Below are 19,948 nucleotides of genomic sequence, written 5' to 3'. Positions count from 1 at the left end.
AGCCTCGCTGTGATTTCCGCGGAGGCCCAGCTACTACCCTCTCTCACCCTGGGACTAATCTAAAGACAGACCGAGCTTCCGAGGCGTTTCTGAGGGCTTCACCAGACCGCGGACCGAGCACGACACTTCTCCGGCCTGGGCGGAGGCGCCGGGCGAGACCCACTGGGGCAGCAGGGCCTCCGGGCCCTGAGGCCGCCACGAGACCAGGCACGCCTGCAGGTTGCTTAGCCTCTGTGGTGAGGCCCAGGAGCAAATAACCGACATCGGTTACTACCCCACGTTACTTAAACCGAGCCGCTTGTCGAGAGGCTTTATGACCCGTTTCCCCTTTTACCTCGCTGCCCTTACAGTGTGAGCACACGCCGGCAGCAGCGGCAGGACTTAGCAGCTCAACCAACACGGCGCCAGCAGGGCAACCCCTGCGGCGGACGGGCTGCGCAGGCGCCCCTCGGCATCGAGGCGCCGGCGCTCGGCACATCGATTGCTGCGGGAGCAGCTCCGCCGCTTGCGCCGCGTCCCCGCGCACGCGGGATGGGACGGGCCGGCCGCCATCTTGACGGGAGGAGGTGAGGCGGGCGGCCGCCTGGGTCTCGGGCTTAGGCAGGCGGGCGGGAGGGAGGAGGGATGGCGAGCCGCCTCCCCGGAGCACCTGTCCCGCCGTCCTAGCGACCCGCCGCGCGGGGAGGGGAGGGGAAGAGAAGGGAGGCTAGGAGCGGGGCGTGCGTGCGGCCCGCGGGAAAGCGGGCAGCCCCCTGGGCCCCGCCCCGGGTCCCGCGGCGGAGGGTGCGCGGCGCTGCCGGGGGCTGGGGTGCTGCCGGCGCTGGCAGCTCTCCTCCCCGAGGGCTCGGACCGCGCCTCGGCCCCCGCCAACGGCTCCCGCGTGTGCTCTGCCCGCAGGCAGGTCTGCAGCCGCCCCCGAGGATGGACATCAGGCCGAACCACACCATCTACATCAACAACATCAACGACAAGATTAAGAAAGAAGGTATCGGGGTGTGTGACTCGCCTCTAGAAGGCGAACTTCGTCACATGGGGCCGACTTCCATCCCCGGCCGTGCACTCGTCGCTGCTCCAGCGGCTGGCGTTTTGGCAGTGCCGTGGCTTCGGGGTCTCCCGGAGCTCTGAAGTGCCGTACGGCCGGGGGTCGCGCTCCGAGCTCTCGGCAAACGGCTGCTTGTAATGGAGCAGCCGCCAAAGTCAACGAACGTAGCACATCGTTTAAGTCTTTTTGTAAACCAGGGCCCGTATTTCCAAGGAAGCTTCTGATTGCCTTTCTACTGTAGTTCTGAAGCTAGTTGTATAGGTTAGGTTTGCTCGTCGCTGAGGAGCTGTAACAGTAGGAGTAATCGGAATATCCGATGAATGCCAACAGGCGTGTTAGCATACGTTTCAGTGGTCAGCAGTCCCCTCTCGCTGAAATGTGGGAACATCTGTGTGCTCCTCATTTGTTTTAGCACCATGCAAAAGCAGTGAGCGTGGCAGACAATGCCTTGCAGTTACTGCAGAGAGAGAGAGAGAGGCTGCATATTCAATGTCTGCATAATACCCATGCTTAGCTGGTAATCTAAAGTCATCATGGTAATTTATTTGTTATTGTTTGTGAACCGAGTGGCTGGATCAAACTAGCACTACTTAAATGTTTCTTCAGGGTCCTTCAGAGAGAGATCTGAGAGTGGAAACAGCTTTGCTGAGAAATTACTTATTAACTTGTCAGGGTGGTTCCACTGAATAAATTTAACTTGGGCCTTTGTTTGTAGCCTGTTAAGTGCCCTATAAACTAGTAAGTCTCCATTATGAAATTGTGTCATTATAACTTTTAAATGTAGGATTTCAAATTACCTGTAAAGCTTACAAGTGTGATTTTTTTTTTTTTAATACAGGTTTTGAAGTTATTTTTAAGGAAGGTGTTTTGATAAGAAAACTTTTTTAAAAAATATAACGCTATGGTTGGTCAAGAGCAGCTGGAGAAAGTGACAGTGGGCTGGTATTATCAAGTCTCAACAGCAATAAACAAGAACCAGCTCTCTTCTGTTGCTGAAATATTTCAAATATAAGATTTGTGAGTTAGAATAATCACGCAATGCAGAGGATTTATTTAGCTTGATTGGATAAGAGTAAGGTTTAATTTGGCATGTAGTCAGGTGATCTTAAATAATGAAAATAAATCCATTGCAGTTGTAAGGTACAGTGTGATCATACAAAAACGTATTCGGATGCAAAATATGAAAATATATTTCATGTGTGTAAGAGAATTGATTAAACAGAAGCAAAATTTCCAAATTTAATTAGCCTTTAAGTAGTTACTATTTTGCTGTGTTCTTGTTTTAAGTCATACCTCTTCACTGTTAGGTGTTACAGTATTGATTTCTCATCAGTCTTTGATGGCCGTCATACATCACACTTGAATGTGTGAGAAGGTGTGTGTATATGTGTATATGAAAAAATCTATATACATATCCTTGTGTAATCTTTGCTTTCTTAGAATGGTAGAATGGATGGTGGTACAGCTTTTTCACTAACTGAATACTTGAGGTGTGAAACCAAGCATTATACACCAGCTTACAAAAACTGGGCAAATAAACATGTACTTATGCAATAGTTTTGACTAAACTCACGTAACATATCACTGTGTGAGCTAAAGCTGGCAAAAAATATTGTTCCTGAAGGACAGCGAACTCTGTAGAAGTGGACATTTGCATGCAACCTGTTAAAATCTATTTTTTCATATTGTCAACAGAACTGAAGAGGTCCCTGTATGCGTTATTCTCACAGTTCGGTCATGTGGTCGACATTGTAGCGTTAAAGACTATGAAGATGAGAGGACAGGCTTTTGTTATATTTAAAGAACTTGGATCGTCTACTAATGCTTTGAGACAACTACAAGGCTTTCCATTTTATGGGAAACCAATGGTAGGTTATTTTGTTAGCTTTTTAAAGAAAAAAATTTGCCATAGTACGATACAGTGTTTTCGTACTTGTGCCTTGTGAATTAATGTACTGTTACTCAGTCACGTCATGTCCTGATAAATATATGTATTTATGCAAGCTAGAGGGATGCCAGAGAGACTGTAGTTAAAACACATACAGAGGCTGAACTTAGCTTTTAGGTTTCCTAAGTGATGGCTTTATGTTTTTCTGTGCTGCATTAAAGGTTTTAAGATCTTAGATACTTCCATTTTACTCATCATGTCTTCTGTTGAACTGTTCTAATTAATTCTGTAATGTTATTGAATAGTCATAATAAATAGCTAGAATATGATGCTGACTTTTTGAGGTAATAGTGAGCAGCATGAAGATCTCTGCAGTTTTACTTTACAGAAATCAACAGATGTGACCAGAGATCTATATTTTTTAAATCGATGGCTAGTTCTGCTTGGCATGCATCAGATCACCGAACCACATAACTGAATTTCAATATAACTTCAGTGAAGCAAGTACGTGGCTGTTTGATAGAACGTGATTTAATAATGTACCTGATAAGGTACAGAATAGCACAACAATTGATACATTGTTGTTGCCTGCTTGGATAATTAGGTATCTCTTAATTCTGCAACTATTTGTGAGACATAATGATACATGCAAATGGCCCACTTGACTTCAGTGATGGGTGGATATATTAATACTGGCTTTCAGCTCATGGCTTTGATCATTAAGGAGAGCACAGACGGTTCTTGTGTTGCTGAGCCATGAGCTTATTAACACTTTAGGATTCTGTAATGAAATCCTCAGCAAGGAATTGTGCAAGCTCAGTTCTGTTGTTTACCCTTGAAGAGTTTTGTGCTTAGTAAAACTCAATAGGAAATAAAAAGATTAAGACTTCATAAGCTTTTGGGCATACTTCCCTCTTTTAATATTGCCTGCAGCATGCATACTCTATCTAAGCACTAAATAAAAGCATTAAAAAAAAATTCTTCAACTGCTGTGTAATTTTGTATTGAGGTAGTCTTTGATAGTAAAAGGGATAGGATTGTGTGCATATATAATGTTGCACACCTGTATACTCATAGCTGAATCTGTTTACCCCCCAACTAGTGCATGGGGCAGCCTTTGTCAGAAAACCAGCACTGTTGTGCTGCTGACACAATTTATGCAATCCAGGTTGGATTAAGGCAGGTACTTTCCTTTCTATTTAAGAAGTCTAAGTTTTGCTGAACTCAGTTTTCTGCAGAGATCTAAGAAATCACTAAAATTTTAACTCCCCTTAAAATAGGGTTAAAAAACCCTCAGGTTTTTTAGTAGAAGCTAGTGCCTATTTTGTCAAATGTCCTTATATTGCTTTGTACATCTGTTACCTTGACAGATGTTAAAAAAATGCTGTTAGATGAATAGAGTTCCAATTCCAATGAGTTAAAGTGATTAATTTCCATCTTAGGATTTTTTGAGTTCTGTAGTTATGTTCAGAATTAATTATGAGGATTAGATACTCTGTAAGCATTCCTACAGTTTATAACAAAGTTTTTAATATAAGAAGTTCCTGCAGAAAAATGTGTAAATGCACAGTAAAACAGTTAATGAAAGTGGTACAAAATGTTCATTATTATTAAATGCAAAATGTACTGGTTTTTTTTTCTTTTTACAAAGCGTATTCAGTATGCAAAAACAGACTCTGATATCATCTCTAAAATGCGTGGTACTTTTGCTGATAAGGAAAAAAGGAAGGAAAAGAAGAAGGCCAAATCTCTGGAGCAGTCAGCAAATGCAGCAAATAAAAAGGTTATCCAGGTAAGCTGCTTCTCTGTTTAAAAAAGAAAAAACAAACACACACAAAAGCTATTTTAAATTATTTTTTTTTAGGACTAAGTATTGTCTTTTGGTACTTCTCAATTCCCTAAATTGTGGTCTATTGATATCTAGTGCTCTTGAGTACTCATTAAAAGTTGAAGGAGAAGGGGCTGATCATATAGTCCTTGCTGTTCTTTTTTTTTTTTTTCTTTTTCCCCTCTTTTGCTATTACCAGGTAAAAATAAAGATGTAGGGCAAAGGTACAATAAACCAAAGTAGAAACTAACCTCCTTTTTAAAAAGGAAAAAACCAAGGGGTGTGTGCTTATCTTTAATGCCAGCTTCAAGTGCTCAGCCAGCTTTTCCCTTCAGTGTTTTAATGCCCTGTTTGCTCTATAAGCACTGAAGAATGGTAAATGGAAACAAGATAACTAATTTACAGCTAGATGAAAAGGACTTGGCTTGGAATATATGTCCACTAAGGGTTGGCCTGGCCTAAACTAACAACACTTAGTAATTTTTGTGCTGAAGTATAGCAGAAAACGTCAAGGCACAGAGTTTGAATATTGTATTTAACTACACTTCCTGCTAAGGCACAAACTGTTATCAAGGAGAGATAAGTGTCCATAGAAAGCATTTCTAGGTAGAATATTCAGATTTCTCAGCATTTATTAAAAAAATCAATCGTTACATACAAATATCTTAAGAAGAAATAATTGCTACTAGCTGTAATGGTAGGAACTTTGGTTATCTTTGCTAAACTGGAGTCCTCAGTGGAAATACCTATTTTTCTCCTAATAGGTATGTCCTTTTTAGGCCTTCATTTTCAGAACTACTTCCTTCCTGTCTACTAAACCAAATTTTATCATGTGGAGAAATAGTGATTTGATGTATCTGCTGACTTGGCCATTAGTCAGATAAGATACTACTGATGGTTTTTATTTGATTGCCTCGTTTTAAGAGTTCAGCAAAATTCACGTGCTATATGTTTCCCTTCAGGAAGTATCTCATAAGCAACAAATGTTCCTTGGATTGTAGCTTAGGAAAACCTTAACATACTTCTTGAGTTGTACAGAGTTTCTAACAGAACACCTTTGTAAAACTATTTTGTGCTTATTTACTAGGGAGCAACACAAAATTCAGCCAGTGCCCCAGGGACAGCAGCACAGAATCAGCAGGTAATGCTTTTATTTTTTTGTGACTAAAAGCACTAATGTTTAAAATTATTCTCTATGAATAATAGTTTCTTGCACATGGAAACTTGAGGCTATATTTTACAGCTTCCTTTTTGTTCTGAGGCACTTGTCTAACAGCTGAATCACAGTAGACAAACAAAAGAAATCTCACTTTTACAATATCTGGTTGACATGAAATGAAAATCTGTAGTTTCTCATTATTTCACAGGAAACTGCACTATTAACTACTTGATTCTTAAATTTGGACTGTGCTTAGTATCAGTTGATGGATTCTTTTTTTTTTTTTTTTTTCCATTGTTAATAAATTCCCTTTAACGTGTTTTGTTCTAGTAGTAGAAAAGGAGAAGGAAGACTGCACAGGGTGCCAGCATATCTGCTGAAAAGCTTCCTTTCAGGAGTTTGGGTGTCCTCTGCTCACTTTTTTTTTTTTTCTTGTATGTGTCTTATTTTCCAAAGGATTGTGTGGAGATGTAGCAACAGCTCCCTACGCTTCACTGATCTTGTCTGCTCACTGACCTTCTGAATGATTCCTGTGTGTTAGAAGTGGAGGTACTAAAGAGCCAGGATTTGCAGGAGGGCAAATACTGTAGAAGAATATCTTTGCCTGCCCTGCATCTTTCTTGAGTACTATCATTGAGAATTGCATACATAATCCACAGGGGAAAATATCTTTCCCCCAGACTGGGCTTTCTTTAGGGTATCATTTGTAACAAGGCACAATATGTTTATGTCAGTTTGCATTGAAGCACAATATTGAATATTGAGGCATTTGTTTGAACTTCAGAAGTTTATTTTCTAATGGCACTGCCTGGCATATTTCCATCAGCTGAAGGGAATTGTTCTGCTGAGGCATTAACTTATTTGGCACCATTATTAGGACGTTTGAAGTTGTGGTGTCCAGCTTCTTTTTATTTTTGTAATCTCCTTGATGACTTAGGGAGATTCCAGCCTTTCAGTCCAGTGTCAGCAAACTGACTACTCAGCCTTGTGTCTGGTGAGTTGCTACAAATTCATATTAGCGGGCAAATCTGTTAAAGGCTCTAAAGCTTTAAATCTAATGGGGTTTCTAATTACCAAATTTGAATAAAGTACTGTAGTAAAACCATGTGGGTTTTGTGGGTTTCAGCTGCCCAAAGATACTCGGTATTTTGGTACTACTGCAGATGAACAGGGTATTTATCTTGGCCTCCGGCTGTTCTTCGGGAAGGATGCAAGGTTTCATAGGTTCTTCCACTGCCATAAAGGTGTCTTGGACAGCATCACAGCCAGTGGTTAGGCACCTGGGTCCCGCCCCTGGCATTGCTGACAGTACTGCAGTATCACCTGTTGAGTTGTTGAATTTAAATATGACATCTAAGAATACGTTACTGTGATTTTTGTGGAAATAAGAGTCTCTCCAAATACATGTAAAAGAGCCACAGGGCTCTTGTCTGCATATTGCATGAAGGTATACTGAAGTCCAGCTAGCAGCGTTAACAAGCGAAACTAAGGATATGTGAGTCTTGGTTCAAATAATCATGCAGACAGATGCAGAGGAACAGATAGCTGTGTATAATCTCCTGAGCTTTGATCTTCTGTTGTTGCAGGTGCCTGATAACCCGCCAAACTATATCCTTTTCCTTAATAACTTGCCTGAGGAAACAAATGAGATGATGCTGTCCATGTTGTTCAATCAGTAAGTTTTGACTAGAGACAACTTCTCCTTTGAATTCTTCTGTTACCTGTATGCTTTTTCTCAGTTGGCAAGCTGACTTTTTAGAAACAAGAGTTTCTTCTGAAAGTATTCCAGTTCTTTGTCTTACTGCCAAGATTACAGATGTCAGTCCTGATGACTTGGTGCAGAAAGCAAATCCTATTTTTTCATAGCTGGTTTTGATTGTGTGAGTTATCTACTATCAATCTGCACCGGATTTAAGCTGGGGACTTTAATGTTAAAGACTACGACAGCAGGAGCAGTTTTAAAACTAGCTTTAGTTGCTTCTGTATGTGTACAAGACTGATTAAATTGCTTCCACGTAATGATCCTTGATTGAGGCATGGTTCTAAGGACTGGACATGTAAAACCCTTCAATTTAAACCTTTCATTAGTAGTAACTTATACTAGTAGATGCTTATGATAAGGTCTTAACGGCTACTGAAGAGAGATATATTATCAAGCTAGGAAGTGTTATCTGATTCTTTGACCTTATTTTAAAGGTTTCCTGGATTCAAAGAGGTACGCTTAGTGCCTGGGCGCCATGACATTGCATTTGTGGAGTTTGAAAACGAGAATCAAGCAGGAGCTGCTCGAGATGCTCTGCAAGGATTCAAGATTACTCCGTCTCATGCCATGAAAATCACTTATGCGAAGAAATAACCGGATGATCCTATAAAGGACTTCTGTGGATAGTTGGGGTTTTTTTTAATACAATGATACTTTGATTAGCTAGCATGCTTGCTGTTCTCTGCAGAAAACTTCAGACTTGTGTAAAACTGCCAACAATGGCCAGGACAGACTTAGGGTTTCTATAGATCTACTGGACAGTAAATTTTTGTGTTGAAATAGTAATTTTTATAAAATAAATTCAGTTTATGCTGTTCTCTAGCCATGTTTTTCTTTGAAACTGTCTTATTACTGATTTGTTGGGCTTGCAGGTCTAATTCAGTATACCGGTTTAACTACTCTTAAGGTGACACTCATTTCTCAGAAGTGAGTGCTGAAAAAATAGTTGTCTTTCCAGAGCAAAAAGCATGAGCAGGAATGCTAAATGTCCGCATATTCAGAATAAATGCAACACTCAATCTTCAGCCTCATTATCAAGGGGACAGCTGCTTTTCATCAAGAATAATTTTGTCACTTAAGAAGACAACTTATCATTAGTGGGGGTTTTCTTCCAGGTGTGGGTAGAAATTGATTACAGTTTGACAACACTGTTGTTCAACTTGGTTTTGTCTTTATAGTGATGGCTGGTAGTAGAAGCAGGTCCACAGAAGAAACATAAAAGTTTATCTGTTGTCTTCTGTTCTTTCCAGCCCTGTAAATGGTTTAGGAAGAGCTTTCTGGCTTCTTCTAAAGACATTGCAGATGAACCTGATGTTCTGTTTTTCAGCAGGTTTTTACAAAATGGGGGGGGGGGGGGGGGATGTTTTGTTTTTTCCATTTCTCAAAAACCTTTACACATCTTGTGTGACATGAAATACACTGAATGCAGTGAAGGAATTAGGTGTAGCATTCTGAGTTGTAACTGTTCTAAATATTTGGGTGCAAAAATCACTTCAAATGCTGAAGTGTTCTGTTCAGGTGATGGAAGATCTAGAAAGATATTTTGGGTTAGGAGAATAATTAAATTTACTTAAAATGTGACTATTTTTGGTGAATCTTGCAGTAGCTGTTGCATGGTGTTGGCTAGGAGGATTGCAATCAGACCTTTGAAAATTAATGTTTGAGAGGAAGCGCTCACGCAATGCTTGTCATGCTGCACTGTTCCTCACTTGAATACTGTGAGGCCACTACCTTTTCAGACAAAGAAGTAATGGGATAGAGTTAGCGTGATTTCCTTTTAGTCATAGTTCAGGCAAGTATTACAGTAGCTGATGTTTAGGCAAGAAACTACAAGGAAGAATGTTTTGCATTGCAGCTACATTGCAAGTGTTGAAGTTTTTTTCTGTTTCCAAAGTAATTTGGTCAATAGGGGTGGAGGAAGGGTGCTGGAGGCCATAGACTTTCCTTTATAACTGGCTCAGTGCAGTTCCTTCCTGTGTTGAGTGGGCTCGGCTGTAGCTGCAGAGCATTCATTTCCCTCAGTTTGTGTTCTGAAACAATTGAGAGCTGACTTAAAACTGTTCTTTGGACAAAGTGCTGCACCTTCAGGCAAGCATGATTGCTTTTTATAAAATCTTGGTGTGCTTCGTAGTTCTGGCACATCCACTCAATTTCTGAGCAAGTACTATGTTATCTGTAAGCATAAAACTAGCTGCATAAAACTAGCTACATAAAACACCTTTTTTTGCACAAGACCTGAAAAATCTTTCATGTTCTGCTCCCAGAGTACATTGCCCCTTCCACAGTCATCTCAATTACTGTCTTTCTATTTTTTCATTCTCTTTAGTGTGTGTGTGATTTCACAAGTATTCTAATACTTGCAAGTGAAAATTGTTGCCATGTGCCTGTAAGGGAGCAAAAGTGAGTATGTTGTTCGGTCACAAACCTTATGTTTTCCTTCTGCAGTCATAATTTTATAGGTGTTAATTATGCTGTCCTTGCATCCCACTAGTCTGTGTACATGAGACTACCATTGCATACTACTGCTCTTCACCTTTGTTCACTTAGAAGGGTTTGTGTGGAGCTGTCTGCAAGGGAGGTTAGACACTACATATAGGAGGCTGGAGGAAGGAGTAATGGGCTGGAAGATTAGAGAAGAATGTGGTGAAGTCAGCTGTAATAGGAAGGTGATGCTAAAAATTGGAAGATGATCCTTCTTTAAAAGAGAGTAGGGGATTTTTGATGACAGTTGACAGCTTCCTCTGTTCTGCTTGTGGACTGAAAGCTGGTACAGCCAGCAGTTCTTGAGGCCTCCTTGTGAATCAGGAAGCACTGGTTCTCTGGAGTGCTGTTTGGGGAATTTCCAAACTTGTGCTTGGTCACTTTTAAGGATTGATCCAGACCAGCCTTCTGTAGCCTGACAGCTGGGATGTGAATTGCTTACAGTGGAGTAACTCCAGTGGTGGTTCCTTGTGTGTGTGTGCGCGCATCTATTTTAATTAAAATATTCCCTACAAGTCTTGCCTCATTTATGCTAGGACAAGATTTTAGGAAGTTAGATGAATTCTAGATGTCCTCTCCAAGGCATAATGAGGGCCTTTTAAGTCAGGCTGTGGCAGTGTATGTTGTTCAGCATCTTGCATCTGCGAACTCTGAACTGATTTCAGCTATGTAAGTAAAAGTGAAATAGTTGCTGTCCTGGCGTAACCTGTGGGTTTTGCTTTTGACTGTGTCTCCCTGTGGAAGGGATCTTGCCTATACAAGTATGCAGTGCTTGAACCTTTCAGACTTCACATTTAAATTGCTGACTTGAAATTTTTACTGGGCTTCCAACTCCCTAATGGTTTGTTTACATTTGTGTCCATGTGTTAAGGTCCTAGTAGGTCCTTTTTGTAGACCCTAACAGGGGAATCTCTGCCACTGAGGACTTAAGGTCCAGTGAAGATGATGCTTGTCAGTGAGCATTTGTGAAAATGAAGAACTTGAGGATTTGGAAGGATGTAATTTCCTTTGCTGCTTACCAGGACCTGACTTAATTTTTGTCCTTAAACTTTGCTTGAGGTAAGATTAAGACTATGGACAACTACAGGAAGACTTAAAATGTTTAAATAATACAGTTGCTGATTGAAATGTTAATGCGGAATGGCTTGGGGAAGGGATTTGGTTTTGTGAGTGGACCCTGAGGTCTTCCGCTTGCAGCTCCTCTAGTGGGGCAGAATGTTGCCCCAACGCCTTCCCATTGGCCTGGCATGTTTGTTCAGGTGTCTGCCTCTTCCACAAAAGACAGGGATCACTGGACCCAGGCCGCATTCAGCAGGTGCTGTAGCAAAGAAAAATGACACAACACGTTAATTTGGTTGCTTTACTTTTGTGTCTCGGATTAATGTGTCCTGTTGTAACTGGAATTTTTATGGACAAGCTTGCCAGCAGGAAGCTGTGTGTTGATGATGACTGTGTCTGTAAGTAATTTTGCTTTAATACGGGGGACTAAAAAATGACTGCAGACTTTGGATGTGGTAGTGTGAGGGAAAACTACTCTGCTTATTTAGCTCTGTTATATTTGCATTGGCTTGTCAACTTTAAAAGCAGAGTGGGAGGGTTTATATGGAATGTCACATGCAGTTTTACTGCAAAAAGGGTTTTGTAAAGGACAGTTTTCACTCAAGTGAAAGCTAAATAAAAGTAGAGAGAAGGATTGTAAATTCCACTATGATGAAATGGCACATTCTTAAACTGTTACTTTGCTTACTGGAGAGTAGAAAAACTAGCAGAACAAATCCTTGAAGACTTCTATTAATTTCAGGATAACCTACTTCTATCTGTAGAAGTAGTTTCACATGTGTGCATACAAGCTCACATGTATTTATATTTCTCTCTTGAAAAGTATATAAGTATTTAAATTCGTCCACCTCATTTATTTTTTTTCTAGACACCATTTCCCTTGCCAGAGCAGAAGAGGATTACAATGCTCCAGACTGCAGATTCATTAATATTAAAAAAGGGCAGTTGATTTATGTTTACTCAAAACTAGTGAAAGAAGACGACTCTGGAGAATTCTGGGCTGGAAGTGTAAGAAGAGATTCTTGTGTATATGAGCAAACCGGAAGTAGACTAACATGCATTTCTGTCAAGAAATGGATGCTAATGCTGAGCTATTGTGAGTTTTAAAGCAACAACTTAGTTTTCAAAGTGAATGTTTAAACTTAAACTGATAGAGGCGTCTTGAGGTTTTTAATTTTTTTTTAATGAAATATCTTCAATAACTATGTGGTAATTATGAACTGAACCTTAACAGAAGGGCTCAACAGTTCTTTTCTGTGGCTGTTTGCTGAAACTATGGAGGAGAAAGCTTTTATCACAGCTGGTCATAAAACTCCTAAATTTAAGGGAAGCGAAGATAAGTATTAGCTGCATTTATTAAAAAAATCCAGATAAACTATAGGTGGTATTAATTTTCTCCAAAAAATGTATGCCTGTATCAGAACAGGTTAATGGTTCGTTTCATGTGCCAGCTAATTGGAAACTAGAAAATCTAAAGTCAGAGTAGATATGCTATTAGTAACTGCTTTTGACTAAATTATGAACTAGCTCAAACCAGTTGAGGACTGTTTTAAGGTACCTAATTATACATCTCCTTGCTTGAAGGTTTATGGAGAACAGTATGAAGACCATATGGGGACAGTTGGTTATTTCCCTAGCAGTTTAGTCTCAGAACAACATGTCTATCAAGAAGCAAATAAGACTGTTTGTATAATGGTAAGGAATTTGCAGAAGCCCAGCTGGCTACATAATTATACTTGGCTGTGTAATGCTAATTTGCTGTAAAAACAAATCATAATTGTGGCAGTTGATTGTAGCATATCACAGATGCTTAGGGATCCAATCTTTGGGCCTTTATAACAGGCAAATAGCCTCAATAAAATCCCTAACATAAGCTCTGATATTGCAGACATTACAAATGGTGCATTAAGGACTTGATCCTGTTAGAGTTCCTATTGATTTGAGTGGTATTCCTTCAAGGCTACATAAGTTTTACCCAAAGCTTTCTTTTTTAGAGTCTGGATATTGTGGTGCGTACTTCAGTAATGTGTACAAGTGTGCTTTCTATTAATTGCATATATAGATGGACGCTGTCATACAGAACTTCTCATTTACAGAAAGCACGCTTGCTTTCTCATAACAAAGTTATTGGTACATCAAAAAGCTGAATTAAAAAGCTTTCGGAAAAACATTAGTGTTCTGTGAGAAGGCTGTATTTCTGAAAGGGTGATTGTCCCTGATTATGTACAGTAGTGTCTCATACATCAGACAATTAGTAATTTTACTAAAGATCTGAAACACTTCACAGAGGAGTGGAAGAGCAGAGTCCTTTCTCAGAGGGTGCTGTGGTTTGGCTTACAACTAACGCTTACTGGTAGCTTATTTCTTTGCTTAAAAACAAATTGAGTGGTAGGTTTACAGTAATTACCTTCATCAATATTGAATATTTAGCTATATGCCATTTTGAAGCATATGGCAAAATACGATTAGCGTGTCAATCTTGAAATTGTATCTGGAGTCTTTAATCCTAGGTCCAGATTATTAGATGGGTTTCATTAACACAGGAAATAAGTGAAAGGAAGAATTTTGTTTCATGTTAATAGTTGCTAGGATTTGCGTTATAATGTGTCAGACAAGCTTTATTTGAGGAAATGTGAATCTCCGGTAAGTGATTGCTTTTCTTGACACTACATTAGGTTATTCTGAATTTGGCCCAGAAGCATTGCAGCAATTAATTAGTCACAGAACATGACAGAAAGACTAAAGTACATTTCTAAGTGCTTTTCTCAACAATATGACAGCGAGTCTGCTGCACAGCAAGCTGAACTGGAAGCAGACGTAGGTTAAAGTGATGTTTTAGCCTGTAGGCTGACTCGGGGTCCAGAATGGGCTGCTGTCAGGCTGCAATGCAGAACTTTAATCGGAAAGTAATTTTCTTTTGCAAAACTAGCGACACAGACTTTCACTGTCATTTCACCCTTACTTCACATTCTCGCTATGCAGGAGCTTTGCAATGAAAATGAAGGGCAATACAGATACGTTATTTTCCTTGTTCTACTGCTCTCACCTGTATGTTGCAAATGTGACCTTAAGGATCTCACTCTTTCTAAGTTCATGTTTAAAACAATCTACAGCACATCTTGACCAATCAGTGTATGGGCATGCTGCTTGCTTCAAATATCCCTTAAAGGTGCTGTTTTATACAGAGTGAGTGCTGCACACTGACAGATGCCTCTAATGCCACCGGCCTTCCATCTGCAAGTCAGAAGCTGGTGTCTTGCTCACAGCTCTGTAACCTTCCCCCAAGCTGCTGGCAAATTTTTGCCTTGCTTCCCTGGCCTTGCACCTGCAAAGCCCCAAATTGGTGTTACAATGGGCAACATCCTTGGGAAGGGGTTGCCATTTATATGAGGGGACCTGATGATGCCCAAAGCTCAGTGATTAATCAGCATGCAGCACCTGCCCCTGATCGAAGCACTGGGTGGCACACACAAATGGCATTGCATGGAGGAACAACTGATAGGGAACTTGATGGGGAAAAGTATTAAGACGGGGGGGCACCTGCTGCACTGGAGAGAAGCCTGAAAGAGGAAATCAGCCTGGGGGTCTATGTGTCTCTGACCCTGCTTCCCCTCCCCCAAAAGAGTAACTTTTACTGTTGGAGTCCATGTATGCCATCAGCTACAGACCCTGCTAATAAATGTTTCTGCCTGTGAACTTCTCCCAGCACCCTCTTGTGCAGCTCTGGGTAATCCATGCCTGTTCGTTGCTGTCTGACCAATAAATCTTAGGAGATTCCCCCCCCCCCCCGGTGCTGCTACCTTTGAACCATTGAGTTACTCTGAATACAATAGACTCAACACAATAGGCTGTGTGTGCTGCAAAGCGGTGTTGGATTGCCTACCTTCCCTTGATCGCTTAAAATTGGCCATTTGCTGGCTGAGAGTACTTTTGTTACTGGTAAGCATCTGCTCTGAAACAACTACCTACCTGTCTTCTGCTTTCAGTGGACAGCTATATGTGATACACTGGTCTGATGTAAATGTAGAGGTTTGAGCACCACAGTATGATAATTCCCTGCAGCAGAATCGAGATCTGCATAACCATATAAGATAATAGCAGGAAGTTAGATGAAAGCAATATGCTGTGGAAGTCTATCCCATGCTGGAAGTTTTCAAGCAAAATACTGGCATTTATTTTCTAGTCATGTTTCTCCATAGCAAGTGTATCACATAGCCTCGGTCTGTTTAAGGCATCCTTTTCATGTGTGATTAGGAACTGTGTAAGGATAAAGGCTTACATATGACTCATAAATCCAGGTATGGATGTGGGAATACAAAACAAAAAAGGGAGATAAAGGAATCATTTGAAGTGAAGAGAGAAAGTGGTATTGCCTAATTCACTTTAAAATTTATGTCAGGAACAAATCATCCCAGCGATGCAAAAGGAGTCAAAAGACAAAATTTTTCTTTTCCAAAATACTTTTATTATGGTGTACTTTGAGTGTATTACAGCATATTCTGTGTTTGCATCTACTCACGTACCTTTGGGGGTTAATGAAGGAATGTTAATCCTTCACTAATCTCAAAACATCTTTCAACTCTCTTTTTCAGGATATTGATTTCTTCTGTGAATAGTGCTGAAAGCAGTCGGGTAATCTCTTGACTGCTAGCAGGGAAAGCTGACAGGAGGAAAACTGGACACCCTCCCTGAACACACAGCCTTTCCTGTAGTAGATGTTTGTGAAACAAGTAACCTTTTTTCAAAACAAGAAAGTTTTCATTTAAAGGGAGTGCTCTGAGATGGGCAAAGAGTCCCACACAGGATTTGTTCTTTAGAAATTTTTTACCTGTGTATACTTTGTTATTCGTTAATAAAGCTGATAGCCTTTGAATTGCTATAAGTCTGTGTGGTATAAATATGCTATGTATGGGATTAGATGTGCAATCTTGATCTGCATTTTCCTGCCATAACCTTACACCATGTGTTAGATGTTAAAAATACCTTCCTTGGGTAAGCTATCTGTGACTTGCTGGAATACGTAACTTTTGTTGCAAGGGCTATCCAACAACTGAGAAACCATCAGTAACTAAATATGGCCTTTAGCAGTGTGTCAAAAAGAGTATCTCACCTGTCATGGGTGCTGGTATGGGGTATGTTCAAGCTGAAACTGTGGCTCAGAGCCATGGGCTGAAACAGGAGCATGGGGTAAGGCTGGGGATGGTGCCTGCCCAGGGCTTCCCCTGGCTTGGAGGCAGCACTGTGCCCGCTTGCTCCCCTGGGTGCTGGTACAGAAGACATTTAGCCTCTGCTAAATGTTCGCAGTATGAGAATTGGAGGAGGTATCCTGCTGATCCTTCTCTGACTCTTAACGGTCAGACTGCCAGCGCTGGAATGCCTGCTATGTCGTGGAGAGCCTCACGATGGAATCGGGTGAAGAATTAGCAGATTTAATTTTTTACGAACAAGCACATTTCTGAAGCCACAGAATAGAGACGGGTACTCTGCCTCGGCAACTAAAGCCTAAATGCGACCCCGAGTGCCCTCCTGTGGCAGCCCAACACCGGGTAAAGCTCCGTCTGCCCTCAGAGCTCCCGGTGCCTCAGCGTGGAGAACCTTCCAGAAGGGCGGGATCGAGCGCCCACCAGCACGGCAGCCAATCGGAATTGGGCACTCTCTGCCCCCTCGCGCCCCCAGCTCACGGGCCGGGGCGGGGAGGAAGGGGCCGCCTGAGGCATAATGGCTGCGAGGGTGCTAGTCCTGGTCTGGTCATCGTCCTGTCAGCCCTCCGCTGCCTCCACCCTCTGCTTCCTCCACCCAGGACAGGGGGACGCGTGGGGAGCTGTTGGGCTGAGCCTCCTGCCCCCCAGAGGGTGAGGTTGTGCTACTCAGTGTTAGACATGCCTATGGCTGAAAGTGGTGGTGCTATTCAGCCTCCATGTTGTCAGTTCGGCCTCAAAAAGTGAGTTCTTTAGGTAAAATGTCATGATTCTGGGGAGGTTGAATGACAGAACATTTTAGGACTAGCAGTACTTGCATTTGTCAAAGACCTCTGGCAGGGTTGTCTGAGAGCAAACTGTTACTTTTTAACCAACAAACTAATTTTTTATCTGGATGGTTCCCACTCAGCACAGCTTTCCACCATGAAGTTTTTGCAATTGCATGTATTCATTTTAGATAGGCCTGCTACTTCATGGAAATGCATCCTACACCTAGGCACACATTAGAAGCTGCAAGTGCCAGGATAGTATATGTAGCAGTAGGTGTTTGCAAACAACACACAAAATATATATAAATTGCCCTGTGGATATGAATAAAAATTGCCAGGTGAGGTTTAGCACTTGCGATTGGAAAATACAAGTTTTTCCTCGTTATTAAAGTACCCAGTCCTACATGGATGTATAAGAGGTATATGTAAAAACTTTATATACATTTCTCCACAAAGTTACCATCCTTTCCTCTTCACTTACAGTGCAGGAGCCCCAGGCCAGAACTGGACATTCTGTGGTATAAAGTGGGACCAGTGTTCATAGTCCTTGATATTGTGCTTAATCCTTAACCCATGTCCTTGTAAAGAAAAGCTTGCAGATGTTACTGGTTTCTGCTCCTGTTTGCTCTTTAACCTACTTCAGGACAGCAAAACAACTAAGAGGAGAATACTTCCAGTGCAGGATGCATACAGCAGGGAGTAGGCATACATGTATTGTCCTTTTTGAGCTTGCACAAAGGGCAACTTTTGGAGTATCAGTGAAAAACAGCCTGCTATGACTTCTTTGGCAGTTACAGCAAGTCTGGGGCCATCGTGGCAGAATGTGGGCAGTATGTATTTATTTCTTTTTGCCTTTTCCCTGGCTGCCATCAGAGGCCCTGTTCTATGGTGATCTCTTCTGTGCAGAAAATAACTTAGCAGGCTTTCAAGGGGCATCAAAGTCTGTCTTTGCTACTTGAAAATCTAATTCTGAGGAAAGTGAGATAAGGGTTCACTTTGTGGTATTCATAAAGCATCTGGCTGTGAAGAAGCATTGTACTGGCAAAGCTACTTGTCTACTGAATTCAGCCTCTAATGTGCAATTGTTGGATGGTTTCCAATTTAATGAAGCTTTATAGCACCTTTTGTCTGCACAATGTCATAGGTACTTGTTTTATACAGCCACATTGTGTAAAACTGTCATCTCACAAGCACTGGTGACCTATGCGACAATTTGAACTCTGGTATGATAGACTAGATAAATTTACAGCTTCATTATGTGACTTATTGGCAGGATCCTTTTTTTAGTTGCCCAAAGGAGAACTGTGACTTCATTCGTTAGTCACCAGGGATGTGATACAATGAATGCAGCGATTCCTGATCTTTACGGCATCTCTGAGGGCAACCTCTTCACTGTGTAAATGCTATGCCAAGAAGGCCTGTTGCATAGATTCACTTTACAAGGGATGGTGTGTGAGCTCAGAAGAGTGGAGATATTGCAGTCTGACATGGTCTTCTCACCCTAGAGAAGATGCACAATATGCCTCAATTGTCATTCATTCACTTGAATCAAATCAGTGCTTGGTTTTATTTTCAGTATGCCGTTTTTCATTATTTTATCGCAAATTTCACAATGTTTGATTAACTTAAAATTCCCATTGCTAAGGCCTGATTACTACAAAAGAAAAATGAGACAATCTCCTGGTTTTAGAGGAAAGTCTAAGTTTCTACCCTTTACAAATGTAGGGAAGTGTGACAACCTTAATCTTAACAGCACTAGCACCAAAGCTAAACAAAATGATCCCAGAGTTGTACGATGAAATCTGGGGGAAGTGGGGAAGGGAGAAATGACAGGGGAGCACAGGACATCTGTAGAAAACTTTTGCGTGCTTGCAGTTGGCAGCACTATTAATGTGAAGTTGACAGTTAAAGATCAATAGCTTTGACACTGAACATAGATCTGCTTTCCGCATTTCACATTCTTAGGTGAAGCTCATTTCAGAACAGCACAGCTTGCCATTCAGACCCCTAAGTGTTCATGCTGTAGTGTATCTGGCTGAAATTAACAGGAACTGACTTTCAGGAGAAGAGGATCAATATTATGCTAGCAGGCAGTGGAGGATGCTTTTGATTTTCTAGTTTCTTTCTTTTTCCCCTACAGTGATTACTGTCCTTGCAGTTCCTTTCTAGAAACCACAGCAGTTTCACTGTTACTGTTTTAGTAATATGTACACAATATCTTACATGCAGTGTGTGCTATTTATATGACAAGATCTTACAGTCTGTTTCTGTTCATTTTATCCCAGCATAGGGAAAATATATGCACATCTTGATGTGTATTTCAGTTTTGCATTTAAACAAGGCTGTGTAGGATGTGGCCTTGAACTGCACCTTGACTTGCGATCTCATGGTATCTATTTGGCTGAAGTTGGCGTTTCAACCTTAGGTGGGGATTCCAAAGCTTTTAAACAAAACCATTGTGTATTTTTCAGCAAGGTTGGCTTTAAAGAAGTGTAATACTCCTAAATCATCACCTGAAGTAAAAAGAGCTTATAATTAAGAAAGCCTTCCAGCTGCAAAGGGATTTGATCTTTCGTTTGCCTGTGGGAGCAGCATTGTTTGGTGAGTGCAGGGTGACATCCAGTGGCTGGCTTCTGCCAGTCTGCGGGAAGGACTCAGCTGATTAGTACATAACAGGGACACCCCAGCCAGAAGGGCCCTCGGGGGGGTCTCCTGCCCAGAGCAGGGTCACACTGAATCCGCGTCAGAGTGCTCACGGATT

General features: G+C 41.4%; 2 protein-coding genes across 3 annotated transcripts; both read left to right on the top strand.

The window, feature by feature from the left end:
- The first annotated feature begins 464 nt into the window (after positions 1-464).
- Positions 465-8,501, top strand: SNRPB2 (small nuclear ribonucleoprotein polypeptide B2). Of its 2 annotated transcripts, XM_069787529.1 has the most exons (7): positions 465-566; positions 898-985; positions 2,738-2,910; positions 4,582-4,722; positions 5,846-5,899; positions 7,504-7,592; positions 8,114-8,501. In XM_069787529.1, exons 2-7 carry the CDS (start codon positions 922-924, stop codon positions 8,271-8,273), a joined length of 681 nt encoding a protein of 226 aa, XP_069643630.1. In that variant the 5' UTR covers positions 465-566; positions 898-921; the 3' UTR covers positions 8,274-8,501. The 2 variants fall into 2 exon arrangements, with proteins under 2 accessions (XP_069643630.1, XP_069643629.1); XM_069787528.1 differs by lacking the exon at positions 465-566 and having other exon boundaries at positions 730-985.
- A 2,985-nt stretch (positions 8,502-11,486) lies between these two features.
- OTOR (otoraplin) lies at positions 11,487-16,350 on the top strand. Its single transcript, XM_009915141.2, has 4 exons — positions 11,487-11,617; positions 12,088-12,227; positions 12,804-12,914; positions 15,812-16,350. The coding sequence occupies exons 1-4, from the start codon at positions 11,494-11,496 to the stop codon at positions 15,833-15,835; spliced, it is 399 nt and encodes a 132-aa protein (XP_009913443.2). The 5' UTR covers positions 11,487-11,493; the 3' UTR covers positions 15,836-16,350.
- Positions 16,351-19,948: the final 3,598 nt, after the last annotated feature.

This window comes from Haliaeetus albicilla, chromosome 7 (assembly GCF_947461875.1).
Source record: "Haliaeetus albicilla chromosome 7, bHalAlb1.1, whole genome shotgun sequence".
NCBI lineage: Eukaryota > Metazoa > Chordata > Aves > Accipitriformes > Accipitridae > Haliaeetus > Haliaeetus albicilla.
The sequence above is the reverse complement of the archived record's forward strand: the minus strand, read 5'-3'. Positions and strand labels throughout refer to the sequence as shown.